Below are 24250 nucleotides of genomic sequence, written 5' to 3'. Positions count from 1 at the left end.
GATTTTGTAGAGGGAATTAATACTGCAGGGGTTGGCTTTTTTTTTATCCCTTCTTGCTATGCCAAGCAGGCATCTTTCACATCTTTGCTAGACTGAGATGATTGTTACAGGATAGGCAAAAGCAGATGGTGAGCGAAGAATTCAAAATGATGGGGGAAAAATACCAAAACAAAACTACACAGTCATATGTTTGAAGTACAAAGCACAGATGTAAGGAGCAAGCCTTTGAAATGAAGCAGGGTATTTTAGTGTGAAACTTGCTTATTTGTTTTCTCTGATTTACAGGTGTGCTAATTTCACTGTGCAGAATTTACCTGGACGATCTTTTTGTTTGCTTTGTTTGGGGTTTTTTAAGTCCGACAGTGCTTTAGAGAGGGACAGTGCTGGCTGGGTGCTGTCTCTAGGCTAGAGCTGAAAATGCACCTGTGAGACAGCAGTGCTTGGGGCTGAGCTGAAAAGGTGCCACTGCCATGGTGCAGGTATTGTCTCTGCCCAGCTGCCCTGGGGAGCATGGTGGCAAAGCCTGGCTCTCATTGCTAATCCTAAAACACTCTCTGGGTGTTGGGGCTCATGCTCAGGGTGCCATAGAAAGCAGGCAGGGATCTTGTGAGCTGCTGTCAGAGTGGACTTTGTGAACCTCACCTTCTGCAGCATGAGGAGCATGAATGCAGGGTATTAATAGTGAGAGCAATTAAAATTTGAGATGGATGAAAAGTTTAAAAGTAAAATATCACTAGAAGAACAAAGTACCTCTCATAAAAGGTTATCAAAACCATCAGTTCCACTGTAAAACTCTGTCCCTCTTGAATGTCAGTGAGAGCTGATAGTTACTCTGCCACTTTTGTTTCTGGAAATCTTACCCCTGCTCATTTGTGTTGCTGCCTCCTGGTCTGCCTTCTCTCAACAGTAGAAAATGGCTCATACAGTGTGTGGCAGTTTGCTTTTAAAGGCAAAGAGCAGTTTGGACTAATTTTGGCCATCCTTTACTGAGAGCCTCCCTCAAAACTAAAATGAAAATACAGCCCTCTGTTTAAGTTTGGAAGGTCTGAGTGTCTCTCTCTGTGATTGTTATAACAAAGGGGCTGTGATCAGGCCACAGTGTTTGCCTCAGACAGTGATTCTTTCAGCACCTCAGTAAAAGAAAGACAACAGGAGAATCTTTGTGTTGCAATCCCACTGAGGCTGGAAGCCCCTGAGCTGCTACAGCTCCAGCACTTATAAATGGCCGTAGGCATTTGCATAATGCAGTTGTCAGTGAATTAAAATGATTGGGAATTTTCACCCAGGGAGGAGGTGGCAGAGTGACCTGGCAGTGCCTCGTTCCTGGCTCCCAGTAAGTGATGCTCCAGCAGCAGCACAGCTCCGTTACTGCCAGCTGCACTCCTGGGGAAACAGGGCCACTTAAGAACACATTTATCTCCATTTCTCCATAGGTTTGCTGAATGCTGTGATAAATGGATGCATTTAATAAACTGAAAATTAAAATGTGAGATAAATAGTGGTATAGATGGGGGTTGAGAGAGGCAGCAAAAAACCATGAATAAATTATTGGCTGCTAGTCAAGTACTTTAATAATTGACTCGCTGATGGTAACTTCTCCCTCCTCTCTCTATCCCCCCTCCCCTGCTAAAGAAGTGTCTGAGTAATGAAATTACATGTTAATGCACTGAAAGAGTCTTCCTTTTTTCCCTTCTACGTTGACATAGTATCTTTTGATTGAAGAAGGTTAATTAATACTCATTTAGCTGTATTTGTTCAGTGGAAGAGTGGCCGTTGCAGTTGCAAAGCATAAATGAAACAGTGCCATGTGCAGATTTGGTTGAAGTTTTTTCTCTTTCTACCAAAGAATGCTTTCAAAGGTGAATTAGAGGGAGGATGATGTTTAATCACATCCTTTTACTTAGAGATGTGCTCAGCCAAGGTCACTCAGCCCTTCATCCAGAGCAGTTTGCTTTATGCAATACCATTGCTTCTCTGCAACATTCTGTAATGGCATTTCCCAGGCATGCTGGCTTGCTTGGGGACCAAACCAGTAATAATTTGGATACCAGCAGGGAAGGGCTGTAAAAGCAGGAGTAGTAAAAGGCCTGTAAAGGGTAGGTTGGGACCGGAAAGGTGAAATAAGTAATGATGAGTGAAATAAGTTACGTATCGCACATAGATGTTGGCCTAAGTGAAATGTGGTAAAATGTTCCTACAGTCAGTCCCTCTAGCATATGGTTTTCTAATTAAAAAAAGGTTACTTCAGAACCAGAAATCCCTGACAAATGAAGAGAAAAGAATCTTGGTGAAAGATGCACTGAGGTAGAAACTATTAGGGGAATGTTAAATGCTGCAACATTTCACGGTAGGGTAATTTTTAGAGATGGTTGTTCTGGAGCAGATCCTTGCTGGTGACAGAAGCAAGGAAAAATTAAGTATTTCTGATACTTCCCATGCCAAGATTCAGTTGAGCTATCTACAGTCTGGGTGACCTGGCCTTTGAAGCCTTCTATCCCTATGATGTTCCCTTATTCAGACCTGCTCCAGGAAGTAAAAGCTGAGTTTCTCTGGGACACCATCTTTTATTTAGGAAGAAAACTATAGTTCCTGCAGATAAAGCATAAGAGAGAGGAAGGTTTGCCATGCCAGATAGCACTGATTGTCAGGTGCTCACCTTAAAAGTGCTCATCTTGGGACTGGGCTTTTGCCATTCAACCGTTGATGAGTTACTTCTGTACGTCGGCCATTGCTCTTTTGAGACCTTATCAGACCTATTTCTACAAATACCTGCATGTCAAATATGGAGTAGGATTTAACTCCATGAAATAATTAGTGTTCCTTGCATGCACCTAAGTGTTCTCAGTTTCAGCACTGTGTGATCTTTATAAAACTCTGAAAGGCAACACCAAGCATTATTGGTGTATTGGCTGTTGTTTTATGCAGGAGAGTGCCTAGAAAGCATCGCCCTGTCAGTAACATGGCATTTCTCCTCAGGTTGCCCAGCTTGGCCCCTGTTGCAGCATGGGGAGCTGGGTGCTGCTGAACTCTGTGCCCCCTGTGTGACACAGGGCTCTGAATCATTTTGCCTCTGGCTGACTTCAGGAGGCAAATGGCTTTGGTTCATGTATAAATAACAAGAGAAACACAGAATACAAATTCGGGACAGAGAAGGTTGAAAGGAACAGCCTGCATTTTTCATTCTTGAATCCAGTTGTCTTGGAATACCTTGTAGCTTCTGGCAGCTTCCAACTTGCCTAAAGCTTTGATCTTTCAAGAAAGACCAAAGCGTTCACAAATTCCATTTTCTGCTCTGCGAACAATATATAATACTAAAGATTTTTGTCAGGTTTGGACAGATCTGTGTTTCTTAGTTCTCAATTATCAATTCACATATTCCTTAGGGAATAGGAGCCACTTTAGTTAAAGACCTTGTCAATGAATCAACCAAAGGGTTAACCTTCCAAATGGGCCCATTAAATGTTTCTGTCCTGTAATATTTCATCTCTTGCTTCCCACAGCTGAGGCATAAGCTTGGTGCATTTCAAATTAAATTAGATTGTGTAAGCCAGGTGTCTTGGCAGTAAAATCATGTGCAAGCCATTTTTATCCCATTAACATTGGTGTTCATCAAGGAATTGTGTTTTTCTTTCTGCACACTCTAGGTAAGCCAGTAATGATCATAACTGAGTACATGGAGAATGGCTCCTTGGATGCCTTCCTCAGGGTAGGTGATTTCTTCAAAAGCTAAGGAGATTTTATACTGGGAAACATCTTTTTCCTTTTCTGTTTCTGTTTCTTTTAGATACTGAAATTTGCACAGTTTTAAAGAAATTATGTTTGTACTTGGGAAATTCTGTTTTCTGCTGTTGCTTTTATCAAAAACTAGAATGAATATAAAGTGGAAGAATATAAAATAAATTAATTTTTAAAATATCAGGATTTTAAATAATCCATGTTTAATGTGAACAGTTCTGACTTGCTCCCTTTTTGAAAGCATTGCAGTGCTGTACACTCATTAAAATCAGATTCATTGCAAACAGAGTACTGCATCACTGAAAGCTGTGACAGAACCTCTGGGTTTTTGCTTTACTGGTGAATTATAGACCCTGGTGAGGAGAGCGAGGAAATAACATTGCATTTTATTGGAGAGAAGATGGGAATCCACAGCTCTGCTCTTTGCCAATTTCAGCAGTGGCAATAATGTGGCTTTTAGCTTAATGCTCTGTGATTTTGCTCCTTTCCCCATATGCAGAAGAACGATGGCAGGTTCACAGTCATCCAGTTGGTGGGGATGCTGCGTGGCATTGGCTCAGGGATGAAGTACCTGTCTGACATGAGCTACGTGCACCGCGATCTCGCCGCTCGCAACATCCTGGTCAACAGCAACCTGGTCTGCAAAGTGTCTGACTTCGGCATGTCCCGCGTGCTGGAGGATGACCCTGAGGCAGCTTACACCACACGGGTAAGGAGGGAAGGAACATGGCCATGTTGTCGTGCCTGCATGTTGGTTTTGTCTGACTGTGTGGGAGGTGTCAGTGGTTTGTTTTAAAATAGTCTCAGTCACAAGTGAAAACCTAAATCACAGCCTAAAAGTAAACATTGGCCCAGGCTCCACAGCTCCTATAAATTGATGTGCTGTTGCTGCTACAGCAGTGGCCACAGCAGTATTTCTTTTCTGAGGATGTGACCCATGTATTCCTCTTGTTCCTTCATCATGATACAGCACGTGACAGGAATCTGGTGCCAGAAATTACAGCCTGGACTTCTGCTCCTTCTGATATCTACAAACAGGGTTTCCAAATGGCTGCTCATACTCATGTTTGATACAGAAGGGGTAGACACGCCACAAAAAATTTAAAAAGATGATTCCACTTTTGCCCATCACAAAGCCAGTCATAAATTTGACCTAAATTATTTGGTCAAATGATTTGGACTGGGAAAAGTGTTTGGCCTGCATTCCCAATTTTTGTTTCCATTTTATCTATATTTCAGCATCCCACTGTTAGGTAATTTTGCTAAAGCCATTTTAATATGCTGCACAAAGAATAGGACTAATGCAAGTATTCTGGCCACAAAACAACATCCCAGCCATTACCAGCCTTTGTACCAATACCTCTGATATCAACATGCACCTAAAGAGAAAAATTCTGTTTTTAAAGTCTCCTTTTTTAATTGCTTCTTTTCTTCGTTTTTAAATATCTGCCATTCTCCATCTGTTCTCCCTAGTGCTGAGTTTGTTTGCAGCACTCAGATCTTGCTGTTTAATCCCAACACTCATCCTTTAATGGATTCTCAGCTCATTACAGGGAAGGATAGACTCCTGTAGTATTAAATGCTGGCCAGCCTTGATTTCTCTCACTCATAAGGGTGGCAAGTGGAAGAAGCAGAAGCAGAGGTCTGAAAAGCTGCATTCCGGGAAATCAGAGTTTAGACAAGCACACAAGGGCAAGACAGAAATGACTGAAAAGCTTCTCTTTGAATTTAGCAATTGAAGATATGGTATTGTTGGCTCTCAGGAGTAAACTGGAGAGAGTCAATGACATTTGCTTTACAGTCATTGTCTTCATTTGGTATCAGTAATGAAGGATCAGGGATATTTGGATTAACTCCACTGTGCTCAAGCAGCTAAATATAAAGAGCTTATTGACAATTTTTAGAGTGACAACCATGTATAAACAATGTCAGTGCATCTGTGTCTGAAAGGAGGAATAAAGCTTTTGCATAACCAGAGAGGCTGCAATAGAATGCAATTTTTTAAAGCAACATTTTTTAAGAAAATGATGTGTTCTGCTCCTGTTAGTAACTCATTAAAGTGAGAGCATCTTGTAGTCACCAAGGCACATATTGCCACAACCTGATTCACAAAGGGCCTGATGCAAAGGCTGAAGCAGCCAAGGGAAGGACCCCTTTTGATTTCCCTTGGCTTGGAACCAGTCCATATTAAACACTTGAGAGATATAGTAGAACAATATACTATTAAGTATGCACACACTGCACTCGGTTATGGATAAAAGCTATCTAGGAGATGGCTGGGAAAAAAACTACCAAAATAAACTTAATCAAAGAAGCATAAAAGCAAATGAAAAAAAAATCCAAAAACCTTTGTTCAGCTTAAGTCATTCCCCAGATGGAACTGCAGGAAACCAAAAGCTCAATTAAAAACACCTTGCATATTAGCATAAACAAAAGGAAAAATCTCTGGCCTGGGATCACTCAGCTAAGGCAAAATCAGATAAACAGGATGGAGTGAGTTCCTTTTTAAACAGTGTAGGACCTCAGTGGCCCAAATCAAATGGCCAAGTGTTTTTATTTGTTTAAAAAAAAAGTATTGTAAGAAGAGGCAGATTTCTCCAACAGGTATCAAAAGCAGTCTTGTACCCTGGTTTGGTGTTGAACTCGTCCTCCAGGGTCTGGGAGAGCCCAGAGGCTTGCTTGCCTTCTCACATCTCTGGTAGGAGTTGGGATATTGCCCATGGGAAACACCACTGTATTCATAAATCTTCCCGGTTTATCCTCTCTTTATTTTACCTTTTTAAAAGGAAAATATTTATAATCCCATTTTTCTGAAACAGGCCAAACAGGTCAGACAGGCAAGCAAGGAAATAGTAATTAACAGAGTGTACTTATTTGTTTTGTCAACTAAATCTCTAATATATACTTTGTAAAACCCCTGGCTTGTTCTCAGGCTTCAGCATAGCCCTGAGCAGAGATCTCTTGGAGGGCTGATAAAAATACATTTAACAATTTGCTGGTTCTCCTCCTGGTGACTGAAGCCAGCAGATGGGCAGCATTGCCTCCTGGTTGGATCTGACAGCTTTATGGCGAGCAGGAGAGAAAGCGGCTGCATTTTTCAGAAGGGTTCTGGAGCTGTACACAAAAAACCATTTTGTACATTGAATACATAGAGCAGTGTCAGCCACACACAGCACTGCATTGACTCACCAGCCTGTGGTTCTTTCCCTGGTGGCAGGGGGGGAAGATCCCCATCAGGTGGACAGCGCCAGAGGCCATCGCCTACCGCAAGTTCACCTCGGCCAGCGATGTCTGGAGCTACGGCATCGTCATGTGGGAGGTGATGTCCTACGGGGAGAGACCCTACTGGGACATGTCCAACCAGGATGTGAGTGTCTGCTGAGCTCCCCCTGCCTTTCCCCTCCCCATGCCTTCATCTTTGCCCTTAGATGTCTGCTCATGTGTTTCAGTGGCAGTTGCTATGTAGCTATAAGATGGTTATTCCAGGTTTTTAAAAGGATACCATGGGTGGTAGACTCCTGTTTTCTCAGGGAACATCTCTGGAACTAAAGTTCCTTGAGTACTTCAAGCTTCAAGGGGATTATCAAGTTAGGGTCTATACACAAGGGTTTATTTGGTTTGGTCTTTTAAATGTAAAAAAATAGCAATTATAGAAAAATGGAGGAAAGGGAAACTAATATATTTAAACTGTCAAATCATAATACTGTCAAGAGAAGGAAGATTTGAATGTTCATATTATATCTTGATTTTACTGAATATCTTTAAGAGAAAAACACTTGAATTTGATTGGGCTTCCTATTGGTAGTTAATTCTTGAAGCTCTACTATGCTTATAACTCTTCTAGGTGATTTTATTCTTATAGGATATCTAAATCAACACATAGGAAATCCAGTTCTGATTATCAGTCAGAGCATCTTTGTGACAATGGCATAGCTGCCCCCTGAGGGCATTAAAAAGCAGCTTTTGTAAATGACCATTCTTAAATTATGCATGTCCTGTTTAACCATACCATCTGGACTACTTCAGTGTGATCCAAGAGGGACTGTGCACAATGGCTGCTGTTCCAGAAGAGTATTTAATAATAATGCTAATAAGAGCTTTTGCTAATAGAATTTTTATTAAATGGAAAAAAAAATCCCACTGAAAATGAGGCCTAGATTATCCATAATTCTTTTCCCAGGGGATTTACAAGCAAGTAAGGGAGGAAGAAAATGGTAATCTGAATATACAGCCATGGGAGTGGTTAAGGCATTTTACAAGTCATCTGCTTTCTTCTGTAGAGCTGAACGTTTTCAAAGAGTGTCTAGATGTGGATGGCATTTAATCTAAATGGGAGATATAATTTTAATTTCCTTCTGATGTGAAATGTCTCTTCTGGCACCCAATCTTGCCTTCCTTTTGCTAACAGGAAGTCATCAAGACTTAGCAAGAAAATAAAACACCAGATGTGTCTTGGTTATATCAGGCATGTCTGCACAGCACAGTGGAGCTCCCTGCAGAAACAGCTGCTTTTATTAGAGCTGTTTATGTTAGGCTGGTGTTCACTGAGACTGTGCACTGCTAGACCAGGTTGAAAAGCTGGCTTGAACAAGACAGGGAAAGCCAATATTACTGTCTGTGCACACTCTTTACAGTTCATAGCATAGACATGCCTTTTTTCTTCCTTAATGATGGCAAGAGCAGTTCCTCTCACAACAAAGCAGAAGGGGATTTCAAATCATACTCAGTGTCTGTTGAATCAAGAGAAATCAAAAAGATCTTCATACTTCCTGGAGGAGTGAGAGCCACTTTATTTGTGGTCACTGAATAGCTGCTAATAATGCAAGCATATCGCTCACCTTGTCCTCCCAGTGGATTTTAGCCACTAATTGGACAAGTCCAGAAGGAGAGAATTTAGTGCAACTCAGTCTCTGAGCACTCGTGGTCTCTAGTCTCATGGTGAGTCCTGCCAGCAGTGTCATATTGATTAATTCAGATCTGAAGGCTCCTGGGTCATGTCCCTGTCATGTCAGAATTGAGTTCTGGTTGTGTCCCATTCTCCTGAGAGAGCTAAGAAGCCATTAGAGCCTCTGGAGTGCTTTTTAGAGGGTTTGAAGTGATTTCACTCTGAGTTTCTCTGGGTTCTGTTAAATATGAAATATATACTTAAGATGTGTTGGACTTTTGTAAAGCTGCACAAAAGGGTTCCCATCTCTGCATTTCTTGGCTCAGAGCATACAGCAGTGACGGAGCAGGTTCTCTGCAAGGCCTCTCTTACTGACAGAGGTGAGCTAGTCCAGGAGGACAGGGGGAGGGAGTGACCTGCTGTACCTTAAAAATGATGGGGAAAATACAGTCTCAACATACTGCACCCGAAACTGACTGATAATGAAGACTTGCTGTAGAGCTGTTGCTTCTCCAGCCCTCTGTCCAACGAGGCTAGTTGCTTATTTCTAACCAGGGCTCTTCTGTCATCCCTGTATCCCATGTGCTTTTTTGTGACAAATTGCCCTGCTGTGTCTGATGTCTGCTCTGGGTACACTTTCAGTTTTGAGTTGCTGAGGAGAAATGACAGTCCTGAGACCACCAGCTGTCTGAGTCCGCGTGCAATTTTCCACTTTGTATCACTTAACTGGGGATTTGTCACCGTAGTCTGGACAGCCCTAGGATAAACGGTACTCGGCTGGTACTACCCGAGCAGGGTGTGATGGTCTCCAATGTCTCCCTGATTGTGCCGTTTGCAGGTGATCAAGGCCATCGAGGAGGGGTACCGGCTGCCCCCGCCCATGGACTGCCCCATCGCGCTGCACCAGCTGATGCTGGACTGCTGGCAGAAGGAGCGCAGCGACCGGCCCAAGTTCGGGCAGATCGTCAACATGCTGGACAAGCTCATCCGCAACCCCAACAGCCTCAAGAGGACAGGCAGCGAGAGCTCCAGGTCAGCCCTGCTCTGGGACGGACTAGGGAGCACCGGGGAGGTGACAGGCAGGGTGCAGGTGGCACATGGAGTGCAGGTGGCACACACGGGGTGCAGGTGACAGGCACAGTGCAGGTGGCACACACGGAGTGCAGGTGACAGGCAGAGTAGAGGTGGCACAAGGAGTACAGGTGACACAGGTGGAGTGCAGGTGGCACAGGGGATGCAGGTGGCACGGGTAGAGTGCAGGTGGCACACATGGAGTGCAGGTGGCACACATGGAGTGCAGGTGGCACACATGGAGTGCAGGTGGCACACGGAGTGCAGGTGGCACACGGAGTGCAGGTGGCACACATGGAGTGCAGGTGACATACACAGAGTGCAGGTGGCACACATGGAGTGCAGGTGACATACACAGAGTGCAGGTGGCACAAGGAGTGCAGGTGGCACACACGGAGTGCAGGTGGCACAGAGTGCAGCTGACATACACAGAGTGCAGGTGGCACACAGCTCCCAGGGCCAGCCTGCACAGCAGCTGCTGCTCTGTGTGGGTGAGCACAGGGCTCTGCTGGCTCCATGTGGCCCCCAGGGCACCGAGGCTCAGCCCTGCCAGCAGGAAAGGGGAGTGAGCAGAGCTGTGCTGGATCACACCAGCGCTGAGAGAGTTCCCAGCACAGCCTTAAGCACGTCCTGACACAGGCAAGCTCTGCTGAAAAGCAAAGTTTGCTGCTTCTTTCCCCTTCTTCCCCCGGTGAAAGGGCTTGAGTGGGTAGGGTCACCTCAATCAGTGCAGCTAACAGGAGTGATGTGGTTTTCTGCAGGAAAAGCACATCATCAAGTTTTATAAACCCTAAGATTTGTGTAGGATTTGCAAATGAGCATTGCAGCATTACAGCCAACCCCTCGCGGGCATTGGGGAAGGTGTGGATTAATTTTTATGTGAATTTGAATTTAATTTTGTGGAAAGCCGGTTTCATGTCTCCACTGATCCTGCATTACATTTGTTTTGTTTGCTGAGCATGGTGTACCTGGTACGTGCAAGAGAAGTGCAGCAGGAAGGAAAGCTCCCAGAGTTGTAGGGTAACACCGAAATAGCTTTGTTGGGACAGATCAGCAGTTTGTGTAAGCTGGTGAAACACTGTTGAAGTAATAGGAGCTTTACTGATCTCTACCAGTGTTGGTCCATTTTTTCCAAATGTTTCTGCTTTGTCAGGTAGATTTGCTTACAGCAAATATGGGAAAAAAGTTTAAAAGGAGCAAGGAAAATAATAGGAAAATGTTTTTTAGTAGGAGGAAAGGTCCAAAAATATTCATTAGACAATGCAAAATTAAGTTTCTTGAATCAGTGGGGGAGTAACAGAGATTCTGTCTCAGCCTCCAACAGAACGATGTCCTTTTTTAAGCTTGTATGTCCCTTTGTGAGTCTTGCTTACAATGTATGTCACCAGAAGAGGGATCATTAACCCTGTGAGGCCACTATCACCACCTCTTCCAGATTGCCCTAATCGCACTGGGAGCCTGGCAAAAATGTATCCTCCTTCGAGGCTTAAATAATTCATGTGGTGAGAATCACAGTATGATCTGCTGTGATAATGTGGTTGAAATCACAGTATGAACTCCTCCATTTTCCTTTCTTTTCAATTTACAGGTGGTCTTTGAAAATATATAGGTTTTCCAATAGTTAATAACCTGTTCAAGGTCATTCTCTGTGTATGTAAGTTAACAGCCTATTCAAGGTCATCTCACATTCATGGCTGTTTATAAATATTTTTTTTGTCTTCAGAGTAGGAATTTCAAATATGCATATAACATTATTAATATATGACTTTATACATAAAGCATAATTATATATAAATAGGTTATCATCATTGGTCTTGTGTTAGATAATGCAGTAAAAGAGTTGAACCAACTATTGCCAGAGTGTACTCAATGCCTCAGGCAAGACCTAACCATGCTATTGCACACCTAGTCTTTGATGATGTGCATTTTCAAATAAATTACTAAATGATAATTGTTTTGATTAGATAGATAACACTAATTTATAGTGCTTTAATGAAACTGTGACTTATGATATACATGAAATAGTAAATGCAATATTAATAAGAGAAGAAAATGTTGTAAAAATAATTATTAGCAAAAGCGTGCAAGGCAAAATGAGAAGCACATTCCACAGTGCAAACAAAGATCAAAGCTGGTGTGATTCCCGCCACTCCTGGCACACACTCGGTCAGGAATGGATTGATTAAAGAGGGGATTAACTCCCTGCTGTCCTGAGTTTGATTGAATGCACTGAGCAGACCTGGCTAGAAACAGGAGTTATCTGAACCTGCCCAGAGTCTTACCCTCTAAACCAGTCTGGCAGGGTGTGAGCTCCCAGTTCTTTGCACATACTTCAACAGTGTTTCTATAGCTGCTGAGCTGGTCTGACTCATGCAGGGCTGGCAAGGTCTGGCATTGCTGCCCATGAGATACAGACCCAGCAGGCCAAATGCCTTCCAGCATTGCCATCTTCTTTGTTTTGGGGAGTAAAAGCATTTTCTGTGAGCTTGGTTATTTCTGAGATGGAAATCATAAGCTGTATTGTGGTTCAGATTAGATCTCAAACCAAAACTAGAAACCTCAGGTGAAATTCATTCTTAGCAAAAACTGGCCCATTCCTTTGCATCTTGTTCAGTTTTGATCTGAGTTGATGTGCAGAGTTTCTTTGGGCACAGCCTCTTGCCCTTGCTTTCCCTCATCATTTAGGTTAATTGTTGCAGAGACCAAACTTGGGTTTGTGGTTTGTAATCCAGCTGACACCATTTCTCTGTCCTTTCACTGTTTGGCATCCAGACCTAGCACAGCCCTGCTGGATCCCAGCTCCCCTGAGTTCTCGGCGGTTGTTTCTGTCAGTGACTGGCTCCAAGCCATGAAAATGGAGCGATACAAGGATAACTTCACAGCTGCTGGCTATACCACCCTAGAGGCTGTGGTGCATATGAACCAGGAGTAAGTACTCAGAGATATAACAAAAAAACTGGTAAATCTGGATTTAATCAGCCTCTCTTGCTTTGTGCTGCATATCATTACACTCATTAAAGGAATGGAATGCTTTCATTTGGATGGAGGATAACTTTAAAATGCCTCCACAATGCCTCCACTTATTTAATTAAACATTTCTGTACATCTGCTTTTGCTAATGCTGCTTGTGGTTGACTCTTAATATTTTTCTCTGCATCTCAGCATCTGATCCACCACTCTGAGCCCCTGGTTGTTCTCTTGCCTTCCACAGGGACCTGGCCAGGATTGGGATCACGGCCCTGGCACACCAGAACAAGATCCTGAGCAGCGTCCAAGCGATGCGCACCCAAATGCAACAGATGCACGGCAGGATGGTTCCCGTCTGAGCCAGCACTGAATAAACTCAAAACTCTTGAAATTAGTTTACCTCATCCATGCACTTTAATTGAAGAACTGCACTTTTTTTACTTTGTCTCCTCGCCCGTGGAAATCAAGATCTGCAGCGTTGCTTGATGTACAGATTGCGGAAGCCAAGCGTGTGTGTTGGGAGGGGGCCTCCAGAAATGATGAGCCGTCGTTTGAAACCAGACCTGGAACAAATGGTTTCTTGGAACATACTTCTCTGTTGATCAATGATATGTAAAATACATGTATCTATATAAATATAAAGTCACATTCAAGTTTTGATGCTATGTTTGCTGCCAGATACTGTGCTTAAAAAACAACAGCATTACTTTCCTTCTCCCTGTGACCTGTAGGATTACAACCATAGTGTTTTATTTGTGGGTGAAACCACCGTTGTGTATCTTTCACTGGAATGAAGAATCTGCCCTAGGATATTCTTTGCAGACTTGATGCATCACTAACACCTTGCAAAAACCTCAGTGAGAATATCATGTGGCTAATCAGTGCCTGCCAATTAGTGATCTACCCGTTTATGGGCTTGAGACGTGAAGTGACCCACCTTGTGGATTACTGGGCCAAACTGGACTTCTGGGGAGGTTCTTGGCTGTTGTGCCATGCTGAAGCCTGCCATTGAAAGACTTTTGTGACCATCTTGCCAGTAGTCAGCTGTGACAATCGTGGCTGTGGAGCTTTCAGACTTCTTTTCTCTTTCAAGAAGCTTACTCCCTTTGCCTCACGGAAGGTTAGTGGAAATACTGTGTCCAACATATTCATGGTGCTTTATTTTGTAAGCTGTGTTAGGATTTCATCACTGCTGGGGGAAAATAAAAACTGCTGTGGTATGTGTTGTTTGGGGTTCCTAACTGGTTTGTAAGAATCTGTGCTGGTTTCCCAGACTAATTGCTGAGCCTTCCCATTGTTTTCTCTATTTGATGGCAGTGAAAATTGCACTATCTCAAATTGCTCTCAAGCTGTTGCCTGGTAGGGTGTGCAGACAAGGTGTAGGAGTGTCTTGGGGCTCAGCTCAGTGCTGAAAGCTTGACCTCAATTCACACTTAGAGCCCTTATGCTGTGGTTGGAAAAGCTCAACATGAATGGATGCCACAGTGTAAAGTACAAATAGTCATAAATGCACTGAGAAGAACCAAAGACTTTTCCTACATTCTCATGAACAGCAGTAAAAACAGTGTTTGGGTTTTAGAAAGATGTGTTTCAGTTGTGGTGTCAGTGGTTTTATGGGAAAGGGAGCAGATAAAAATGGGATAGAGCACGCAGCCTTGCAGGTTTTGTGCAGTTTGGGTGTCAGGCAGGGTAACAGCTCATGCACCACGATCCTGTTGGATCAGTTGTGGGAACCAAGCTCCACTTGAAAGCCAGCCCTGTAGGGTGGGTATCTGGGATTATCAGGGCAGCTGTGGGTGTGTGAGTGCCAGGTGCAGACTGCACAGCTGGGGCCTGACCCCCCTCTGCAGGTATGGCCATCAGGAGGGAGCATGGAAAAGCTGCCCTCTGCCTCCTCCAGGGAATAGATGGAAGTTGGGTGACTGAAAGCATGTCCTGGCTTGCTAGGTGGAGGAGACTGCTATGGCAATGTGGTTGTCCTCAGCAGGTCACACGGGATAAAGCTTCATCCAGTAAAGCTCTGAACACACTGAGGCTTGAATTTATTTGTCATGAAGATTTTATTACTCTTTTTGAACAGAGTATGTAAGTTAGATTCTTTAAAGTCCTTCTGAGGACCAAAGTGATGAGATGACCTTAGAAAAAAGATGGGCCACTTATTCTGTGCTGAGCAGGAGGAGGATTTTCATGACATGTCCTTTAGAACTGACATTGCATTTCAGCTGTGCCAGGCACAATGTCAGAAAGGTGAGATTTATCGTTTAATGGCACTAAGACTGGTTCTTTAGTCTATAATATTTTGGTCCTATTCCACACCTGACAGCAAATTCAGAAATGATTTAGTGGCTTTATAGGTCAAACTTTCTTAATAATTGAGTTTATCCTAAATCCAAAGCAGTTCACTCAGTTGGACAAATCACACATACTGTATTGTCACTCACATCACTTTTTTTGTCACTTTTAACAATAACTTGCTGATTTTAACCACTAACTCTCCTTCACTCCAAACTCTCTCAGAGAACAACTTGTTCTGAATATGAGATGCTAAATTTGGATCCTGTCAAGTCATGACAGCTCAGTATAAACTGTTCTGCAGTATTACTTATAAAAGCTTTTCCATTTCAAGAAATTTAAGATTTCTTTTAAAAAATCTATTTAAACCAGCATGTTTTAATGTCACTTTGCCAGGCAACATAAGAAGTAGTTACTCATCTTAAAGACCTGACATTTGTACTTTCAGCAGGAAAAATTCTTCTGCCTCTCAAGTGCAGAGATACTTGAAGTTTCCTTGCTGTAAATCTGTTGCGTTCTGTTGAGATCATCTTTTTTATCTAAAACCAAAATACACCCAATTTTCTGGCCAGTTTGTTAAATTGCTGTCTCAGAGTCTAGTAGTGGTAATTCAAAACAGTGCAATATTTTCTACACAAAATGGAAAACTGTGTCCCTATAGAATGAAAACTGTGAAGGCAGCTCAGATGCTGAGTTTTCAGCACTGCCACTGGTGGTTGTGTTTCCTGTGAGATAAAATATGGCCAAGGAGGGGCATCCACTGGAATGTGGTTTTAGCTTGAAGAGAGCAGATGGAGGGGAAAAAAAAGGTGCCCCATGTAAGTATAGATAGAAAGATAGATTGGTTGATTACATATCTGTATGTAAGGTATGCCGTGAAAGCAAGACTTTGGAATAGTGTGAGGGAAGGAAGAAGGACAGGGAAGGCAAATGGTTCCCACCCTTTGAGCGCTGCCATTTGGGCAGGTTTGGGTGTCTATCTTGGAGCATGTGGTTTAATACATTTTATTTGGGTTCTCTTCGTGCAGGGAAATGGATTTTGCTTTCACAGCCTCGTAGCCCATCCTGTTGATCACATTGACCATGGAGGAACACAGAGCAGACATGAAGCCTTCTGAACCCACAGTTGCGTCTTCCATAGCACCGATTCTGGAAAACACATGCTGAACAGTCATCAGTCCCTGAAGAGAGTGTGACTTTTACTTACTCTTTTTTTTCCCTGGGCCACCCACTCCGTTGTTTTTCTCCACTGAGCGATAACTGACTTGGTTAAGACTCAGCACCCAGTTGTCACTTGAGGAATGTACTGTGTCAAAGCCCTGCAGACTTCTGGATTTTGTTTTTCCTCCTCTTCTGCTTTCTCTGCTTACCTTTGGTTTTATTTATATATTTTGTTGTCTCTCCTCATTCCCCTGGCTGTCACCGCTGCATCCCGGACGAATGAAGGTGACAGAGCACTACACATCTTACCATGGACACCAGGCCAGGTGCCACAGCAAAGAACCCAGTTCCTGTGAGCTGCCTGTGTACATTGCTGAAGTGACATTTTACACTAAAGGTGCCATTGCAGTGATATAAATATATTTTTTTCCTTGAATGGATAATGGATTATTATCTCCTCCGAAAGGTGTGTACGTGTGCTTGTGTGCGTGTGTCGGCGTGCAAGTCACCTCCTGTGTAGAACTGCCTGTGAACGTGCCCCAAACACCTCTGTCCTGTGAGACCAGGCTGATAGCTCATGTCTGAAATGATAGCAAGAACACACACATTAAGAAAGTGTTGAAATTTCTGTATCTGTAAGTGTATTTTTTAGCTGCCACACTAACGTTGTTGAGTAGTTCAGCAGCCTGAAACAGGGGCAATTTCAAGTTAGTTTTGGAGTAATGGATGCAGGATCTAAAGGGTGCTAAAGGTTCTTGTTAAGTGTTGTTTATTTGTACTAGTGCCCTGCTCATGACCAAGAACAACCAGATTCTCAGTGGCAAGGTGGTGGAGGCAACACCTGCATCTCCATCCACTGGCAATCCTGAACTGAATTCTTAGCCTTTTTTATCTTCAAAAATAGGATTTTAAAGACTTGTTGAATGCTAGCAAATATATGCAGTTCTTCCATTCACAGAAGCACCTTGCTCTGTGTGCAACGTAATAATCAGAACACTTCCCTGGTTCCCAGCACAGATAAGGAACAAATTGCAACAAGACCTGTAAAGTTAACAGTTAGCAAGAGTTGTGCAGTGTGTCCTGTTCCTTGTGCAGTTGAAGGGCAGTTGAAGAGCAGCAGAAGACACTCCATGGCCCAGGGAGCAGTGCTGCAGCGTGCTGACACCGCCTGAGGAGAGCTTGCTGTGTGTGGGGAATTCACCCTGGTGTGCTGTGGGGCAGCTGGAGTGGAGCCGAGTGCCTGCACCCAGGGACACAGGGTCACCAGCACCGGGCAGGGACAGGTGGCCGTGCTGCCCACGTGGGCCAGGGGCTCTTGGGCACACATGGGGCAGTCTGGGCACTCAGCCCTGCCCAGAACTGTGACCTGGTGCCCAAGGCTGCTCCTGTGCCCTCTTTCCCCCCTCGCTGACCCTCCGTGGTAATTCCTGCTCTGGAGGAGCAGGAGCAGGGCTGGCAGGGAGGTGAGGGCAGCTGGGCATGGCAGGCACCAGGACGTGCCAGCTGTGCCTGTCAGAGGTGGCCACCACAGAAAGGATGGGCCACCACAGGCTGCTGCAGACACTGCTGCCCTCGGGGACAGGCCAGCTTGTCCCCCACAATGAGTGTCTTTAATTGTCCTGCTCACACACCAATGGTTGATGTTTGTCCAGGTTTCTTGCTGTGCTAATTTTGTGATGGATCTTATGTATTAAAAATATATATGTATAAAATACAAAAAAAAAAAAAAGCTGGTAAGTAACCAGTAAACAGGACTTAAAAAGCAGTATTTTTCTTTTATGTGACATTTTCATAACCAGAAAAAAAATCTGAAATACTAATCAGACAAATAAAAAGAGAGTGCATTTATTTTTTTGTATCACTGCAAGTATGTTGGAATATGCAAGGACTGTGTAAATTAGAATGTATGAGGCATATTATAATTTAGTTCATACTGAAAAAAATCTAACAGCATTTCTTGGTTCGTGCATTTGAACGATCTCTGGGTTAGATATATAGATTTTTCTATTTTGTTTTAATTTGTAATTTTTTTCTCCCTCTGTGAATTTTAGGTACACATAACTTATGTCATTTATTTATGGTCTTTTATACCTAGTTTGTAAAATTGTAAAATAGCAAACAATGCAAACATTTGCATTTGAAAATAATAAAGTAGTTGCTGTACAAACCTGAAATGGACTATTTCTAATTATTGCATGTTGCTTTTAATTTAGAGTTTATCCACAACAGATACAGATAGAAAATTCAGAGTAACAATCCTGGTGTTAGCCCCAAAGGGATTCATTCTCTTCAGCAGATTTCAGATTGCCTTGCTGCTGTCCTGAGCCATGGTGTTTGTGATGTGGGTGGGTTCTGCAGCCAGCTTGGAAATAACATCAATGATCCTTCCTTAGAGACCAGGTGCTATCCATGGGAAAACGGATACAGGGCCATAATTTTTGCTGTTCAAGACTGGGATTGGCTAGGGATGGTGTCTGTCCCCTGCTCCCCAGCTGGACCTTGTTTAAGGTCAGGTGTCCTTGGCAGAACTCCTGCAGTTATCCCCGTGTCCTTTGGGCCAGGCTGTCACCCCTCCTGTGCAGCCATGGCCTTGCTCTGTTACTGCTCACAGTGCTCTGCTGAGGGGCTGCCTTTGCCTGTGCCAGGGAACTCGTGTTGGACATGGAAAGGTGTCAGGAGCAGCAGAAAATGCAGAGGGACAATTTCCCTGAGGAGTTTCCCTCCAAGCCAGGAGCTGAGAGCATGGATGTTGTGCAAAGGACGTTGCTGTGTGATGATGTGTGGGCTGTGGGTGCCAAGGGTGCAGTGGCCTCAGCCACCACCTCCACAGCAGGGCTGCTGCTTAGTTTGGGATACACAGGCCTTTAACTACCCAAACTACACATGCACACCGTTCATCGCAGGCAAAGAAACAGCGGTGGCTCTTGTAGCATTTTCCTTAAGATTTTGAGCTATTTGAAGAGGATTTTGAACCAAACGAATTGGGAAAGATTCCAGTGATATCAGCAGAGCAGCATTGTGCTGGTGGCCAAAAGCCCTGCTGCTAGCACTGGGTGGTTGTGATTTAAAAGCAAGTTCAGTAGCTGGGTGAGGAGGGCAGCCAGCTGGGTGTCTCTGAGGTGTCTCTGAGGATTCAGCAGTTGGGTACTGAGGGAGATGTGTCATGGGTGGAGAAACAGATTCCAGTTCACACACACAAAGATGTTTTACAAATTGTTTAGCCTCATTGTGAAATGAAAGAAGAACCTTTAAATCTTTTTTTAAGAAACTACTGTTTCAAACTGTCCATTGAGGGTTGAACACTTGGGTCCTTCCCCTCCTTTTGCTGATTCTCTGCTCTTTTCCCCTTTTAGCTCCCAAATCTAAGACATCATCTTCTAGAAACTTTTTACTCCAATGTTTAATTTACTTCCAAGTATATGGATTTTACTGAAAGATTCCTTGCCAAAAAGACATTTTTTCTCTCCCTGCCATTCATTCTCTCCACATATTTATACAGTAGCATGAGGCAAGTGAATCTATTTCCACCCAAAGCCTATATATTTGCATTTCATTCATGGTGAACATCCCTGTCCTTGAGCTGAGCATGGAGTAGTGCAAAAAACAGATGTGGGGGCCACTGTAGACATGTCAGGAAAAACAAAATGTTTTTTGACAATTGCAAAAAAAAAAAAAAAAGGCTTGTTATGCTCTAAATCAGCAACATGATTAAAACTAGAGCTGGGTTTGAGGCCTTGACCTCAGTTATTTTACCCTTTCCCTTGAAGGGAAGTACCCTTGGGCCATTGGCTGATCCTCTATTGAATGGGTTACAGACCCCTGACATACCTTATTTCTGGCAGTGGCCCTGAACATAATTCTTTCTTTATAGGAGCCTCCAAGAAAGTTATATGTAGACTTTTGAAAATAAAATCAAAACCTAAAGTACTTCATTCCAACCAGTTTAGTGAAATGTATTCTCCATGGGTGGATGGAGAGAGTAGCCATAGGAATATGCTATGTTAACTTGCTTTCATACATATACATGCATTTATATATACATGGGTCAATTATATCCCAGTAATCTGCTGTGGATTACTAGCCTTTAACCAGACCAAGAAAAGATGATAATCCTTGTTTTTATAGTTCTCCTGAACTTACTCATTACTCTCTTCTATAAAATCTTGTAATTAATTAAATGGGCTGTGGCATTTTGAGACATTCACTTTTTGAAGACTATTTTTAAAATGAAAAATCCCACTGGTCAGCAGAACAAAGCCATCATGAGGAACCCAGCTCCCCTCCCATTTCTGACGAGGTAACCAGCCTCCCCCAGGGTCAATAAGCATTTATAGGTGTGGGTAGGTGCCTACTGCCAATTTTTAATGATGCTGCTTGGCAGAGTGGTGCAGCAGCTCAGGTAATGAGCTCCCACTTCCCACTTGGATTTTCAGCCTTGCACTAAGCATCCTGCTGATGAAATTACCTAAACTGCACTCTAATCACCTTGGGGAGGGACTTTTCAGGAGCCAACCATGACAGAAAGAAGCCACATGAGTTCAGAGGGGCTGGAGACCTGTGTGGGGGGGGCCCTGCTGTGCTGCCCTGGTGCCTCTCATGCCCTGGAGCCTGCTGCAATCCGTGCCCTGTGCCAGCCTTGGAGACAGCTGCCTCTTCCCTCCTGCCTCCCCTGCTCCGTGCCAGCCCTTCCTCACCATGACAATGTCCCTGGGATGGTGAAACTGTGTCCTGCCTCCTCCCCACAGCCACCAAGGTCTGGGAGGGCCTGAGCAGGTCCAAGGTGCCACAGGGACCCCAGGAGGTGTCTCTGAGCTCACTGAAGGGCTGGGATGAGATCCCTCACTCAGGAACATCATCAGAGGTTGGGCTGCTCAGCACCTGAGGCTGGACCAATCTCTCATGCTCTGGAAATGCGGATAGCAGGAGGGGAGTGGACATTGGAGGTGCCAGTTTTCAGCAGGTTTAAATCCAAAAGCCCTTTCAGGATTCTGGCCTCAAGTTTTCAGAATGCTGTGGAGGCCTGTGCCCTCTCAATGCCATGTGCCAGTGGAGTCACCTGCAAACTGACCATGTGAGAATTCAGCACAGGAGTCCCCAGGGGTGCCTGGTTCATCTGCTGAGCACATTAACCTGTGTCTGAGACCTTACCCAGCCAGCAGTTTCACAATGGGTGATAAGTATAAAATATCATTTACCTCTATCTTTTTGGAAAATTGTTAAAATTATGTTCGAAAAAAGTGCTTCTAACAAAAGGGTTAAAATTGAATGTTAATATTCTTCCACAATTACAGAGGCTGCTGGGTTGATTAAGGCAGCAGAAATGAATGGCCTAGGAAAGGTGACACTGACAATTAAGGAAATAAGGATAAATGAGTTGATCTGAGCCTGCAGGTGGTATGAACTGATTTCACTGGGAGTGCCCTGACTTGCATCATCTCAAAGATCTAGCTCTTATCTATGTGCCACATGAAACTTAGGTAATTCTGTTTGTATATTTCACCAGAAAATATATTTTCAATTGTGGTTTGGCAATGACTAAAGCAGTGATAGCACATTTAGGCTGGTCTTTTTGTCTGTTGATTTTTTTTTATGTTGCCATTACTCATACAAATATTTGAAGTACTTGTTGAACAATACAAAATAATGGTATCCAACAACAGACAGGAGGGTTTCCGTGGAGTCCTGCAGCTCCTGGCTTTGTCAGCTTCTGTTTTTAGGTTTGATGGCAGAGGGGTTTTATTTGCCCAAATGGTTTGGATTGCAGCACGACATCCTCAGAGACCATTTTTGTCATTTTTGCCATTTTTGCAGACTCTCCCAGTTCTCCACTGTGCTCCATGTGCCTGCAGGAGCCCTGGGAATGGCAGAGACAGGATTAGCAGCCCTCAATGAGCTGCCTGTTGTGTTCTCTGCAGCACCAGCAGGGCAGGGCTGGTTCCAGTGCTGGAGGTTCAGCCACACTGATGCTGTCCCACACCGTGTCCCTGCAGGGCGGCTCTGGGGAAGGCAGGCAGGAGAGCCCGAGCAGTGGCAGCTGCTGAGCATTTGCAGGCAGCAACTCCACTTTTCCTGTGCCCAGAGACACTGCTCTCTGCAGTGTGGGTTCAAAAAGTGATGTCTGTAAGCTTTTCTTCCACAGATGCTGCTTCACATTTCACCTGCTTTTGTCTTCACACCAGGCTGCACCCTGTTAGGAGCCACTTTTGACTTAGGCAGAGTTTTGGAAATTATTAGTTTTGGAGCCAGTTTATCACCCTGAACAGGTGGAAGAGATCATCAACAATTTTTAATCAGCTTTGAAAGTGGGTGTAGTTGATCCAAGAACAAAAAAGCATTCACCAAGTACTAAATCCAATCAACCGTGGGTGACTGATTACTTTTAGCTTTCTTAATTGATTGACTGTGGCAGTTCTAAGAAGGAGCTATTCTGAAACCCAAGGAAATCCACACAAGTGTTTCAATTCTTGGAATAACTTGTAAGTGATGTGTTAAACCTGTGTTTGTCTTCAACAGCACTGTGTGTTATAAGCCAAATATACAGATGGTTGTGCAAGAGCTCTGCTCGAATAATGGGTGGGTTTTTCTTCTTGCCTAGTAACAAGTTAAATGGTGGAAGGCATAGGTTTATGGATCCTTTGAAAAAGGTTTGAAGAGTTTTTCTTGGTTAAAAGCTCCTAGGAGATGCCTAGTAGCATCTAGCAATGGAATTTTCAAACAGAAGCTCCTTTCACCACAGCAAAGTAGCACAAAATCTACCTGCATCTGTCTGTGTGTAAGTGTAATTGCCTTTTGCACACACATGTGCAGGAGGAGAGCTGTGTTCTGGCTGGCTGGGGTGGTGCAGCTCTGAGCACTGTGCTCAGCTCCTCTGTGTCCCTGGGGCTGAGCTGCCCTGCTGAGGGCAGGCTGGACTCTGCGCTGACACACAGAGTGGGCACGCTGCTCTGGAGGATGGGGCCTGAGCTCACTGTGCATGGGCTTATCTGTCCCAGGGCTGCCCTTAGGACACAATTCAGGCAGGCTTTGTAACACCAGTGTCGGATTTTTCCTGGTATTTTACCTCGCTGACAGCTACTTGTACTCACAGAATTGAGAAGGAACCTGTCAAGTTCTGAAGTGTGACTTTCCCAGCAATGTGTTCTAGGGCAAATCATTAATGTCATTATTCTTTTGTTTTCAACACAGTTAGACAACTCCAGCTGGCAATCAATGTGCATAATACACAGGGATGCCTTTGGTATGATACAGAGCTGCCTGTCAGAAGGTGACTCAGACCCAAATAAAGGTACCAGCCCTCATTGAACAGGGCTCAGTCATCACCTCCAGCTCTCAGACCTGTTTGCTGATGGGTTGGGACCAAGGCTCTTGTGGGTTGATTGAGAACTTTTTTAAAAATGCTTCTGAACCTGGGAATTCTAGTCTGTAGTCTAACAATCAGAGTCCCTAGGAGCAATCACCTTCCCTGTAAAGCACAGATTTATTCCTGGGTCAACCTCATTTTACTAATTACAGGAAGAAATTCCTTGGGAGTATTTTAGTAAAAAAAATATCCTCTTGTCATAAAACAATCAAGTCACATCAATATGTTCTTGAGCTTGGCTTGAGAGTTGGGGTGGGACTGTTGATGTAGTAAAATGAAAGAAATTCAGTTGGCAAAATTCTTTCTCTGGAGCACCTTTTTACCTGTGAATAGCGGTAGTTTGGTTAAGGAAAAAGACAAATACACTCCTGACATTGCATCTTTTTGCTACCCTGACTTTCAGCTGCATTATTTTGGCTTCCATCTGTGGATAATACAACACGTTTTCTTCAACATGCCCTTTTCAAGGTGTATAAAATCAGCAGTGGTCAATGTGTATCCAGCCTTTGCCAGCTGTGGAAATTATCCAAGGTGTATCACAGCTGCTGGGCATCTTTTAATTGCAAGCCACAATTACACTGCTGCCCTGCTCTTGGTTCCCCAGCCAGCAGCTGCTTGGAAGGGGAGAAAGAACTCACAGGGAGCAGTTCCCTGAGGATAAAATGTGATTTTTCCCTTTTTGGACTGGGTAGCAGGTCTGGGAGCTGTTATGGTATCAGGACATGCAAATGCTCTTTCCATGTGAATTAACAGCTGAACTGACTCAAGTTCCTGCTGGC

General features: G+C 43.8%; 1 protein-coding gene across 1 annotated transcript in view; it reads left to right on the top strand.

The window, feature by feature from the left end:
• Window positions 1-18285, top strand: part of EPHA4 (EPH receptor A4) — a 105092-nt gene extending 86807 nt beyond the window's left edge. Inside the window, exons 12-18 of the mRNA XM_066557045.1 lie at window positions 3645-3706; window positions 4235-4444; window positions 6953-7102; window positions 9459-9652; window positions 12464-12619; window positions 12903-13778; window positions 15979-18285. Of these exons, the coding sequence (XP_066413142.1) occupies window positions 3645-3706; window positions 4235-4444; window positions 6953-7102; window positions 9459-9652; window positions 12464-12619; window positions 12903-13017 (887 nt within the window). The 3' untranslated portion in view covers window positions 13018-13778; window positions 15979-18285. The remainder of the gene's footprint in view (window positions 1-3644; window positions 3707-4234; window positions 4445-6952; window positions 7103-9458; window positions 9653-12463; window positions 12620-12902; window positions 13779-15978) is intronic.
• Window positions 18286-24250: the final 5965 nt, after the last annotated feature.

Source organism: Molothrus aeneus, chromosome 10 (genome assembly GCF_037042795.1).
Source record: "Molothrus aeneus isolate 106 chromosome 10, BPBGC_Maene_1.0, whole genome shotgun sequence".
Classification (NCBI taxonomy): domain Eukaryota; kingdom Metazoa; phylum Chordata; class Aves; order Passeriformes; family Icteridae; genus Molothrus; species Molothrus aeneus.
This window is presented reverse-complemented; position numbering and strand designations above follow the sequence as displayed.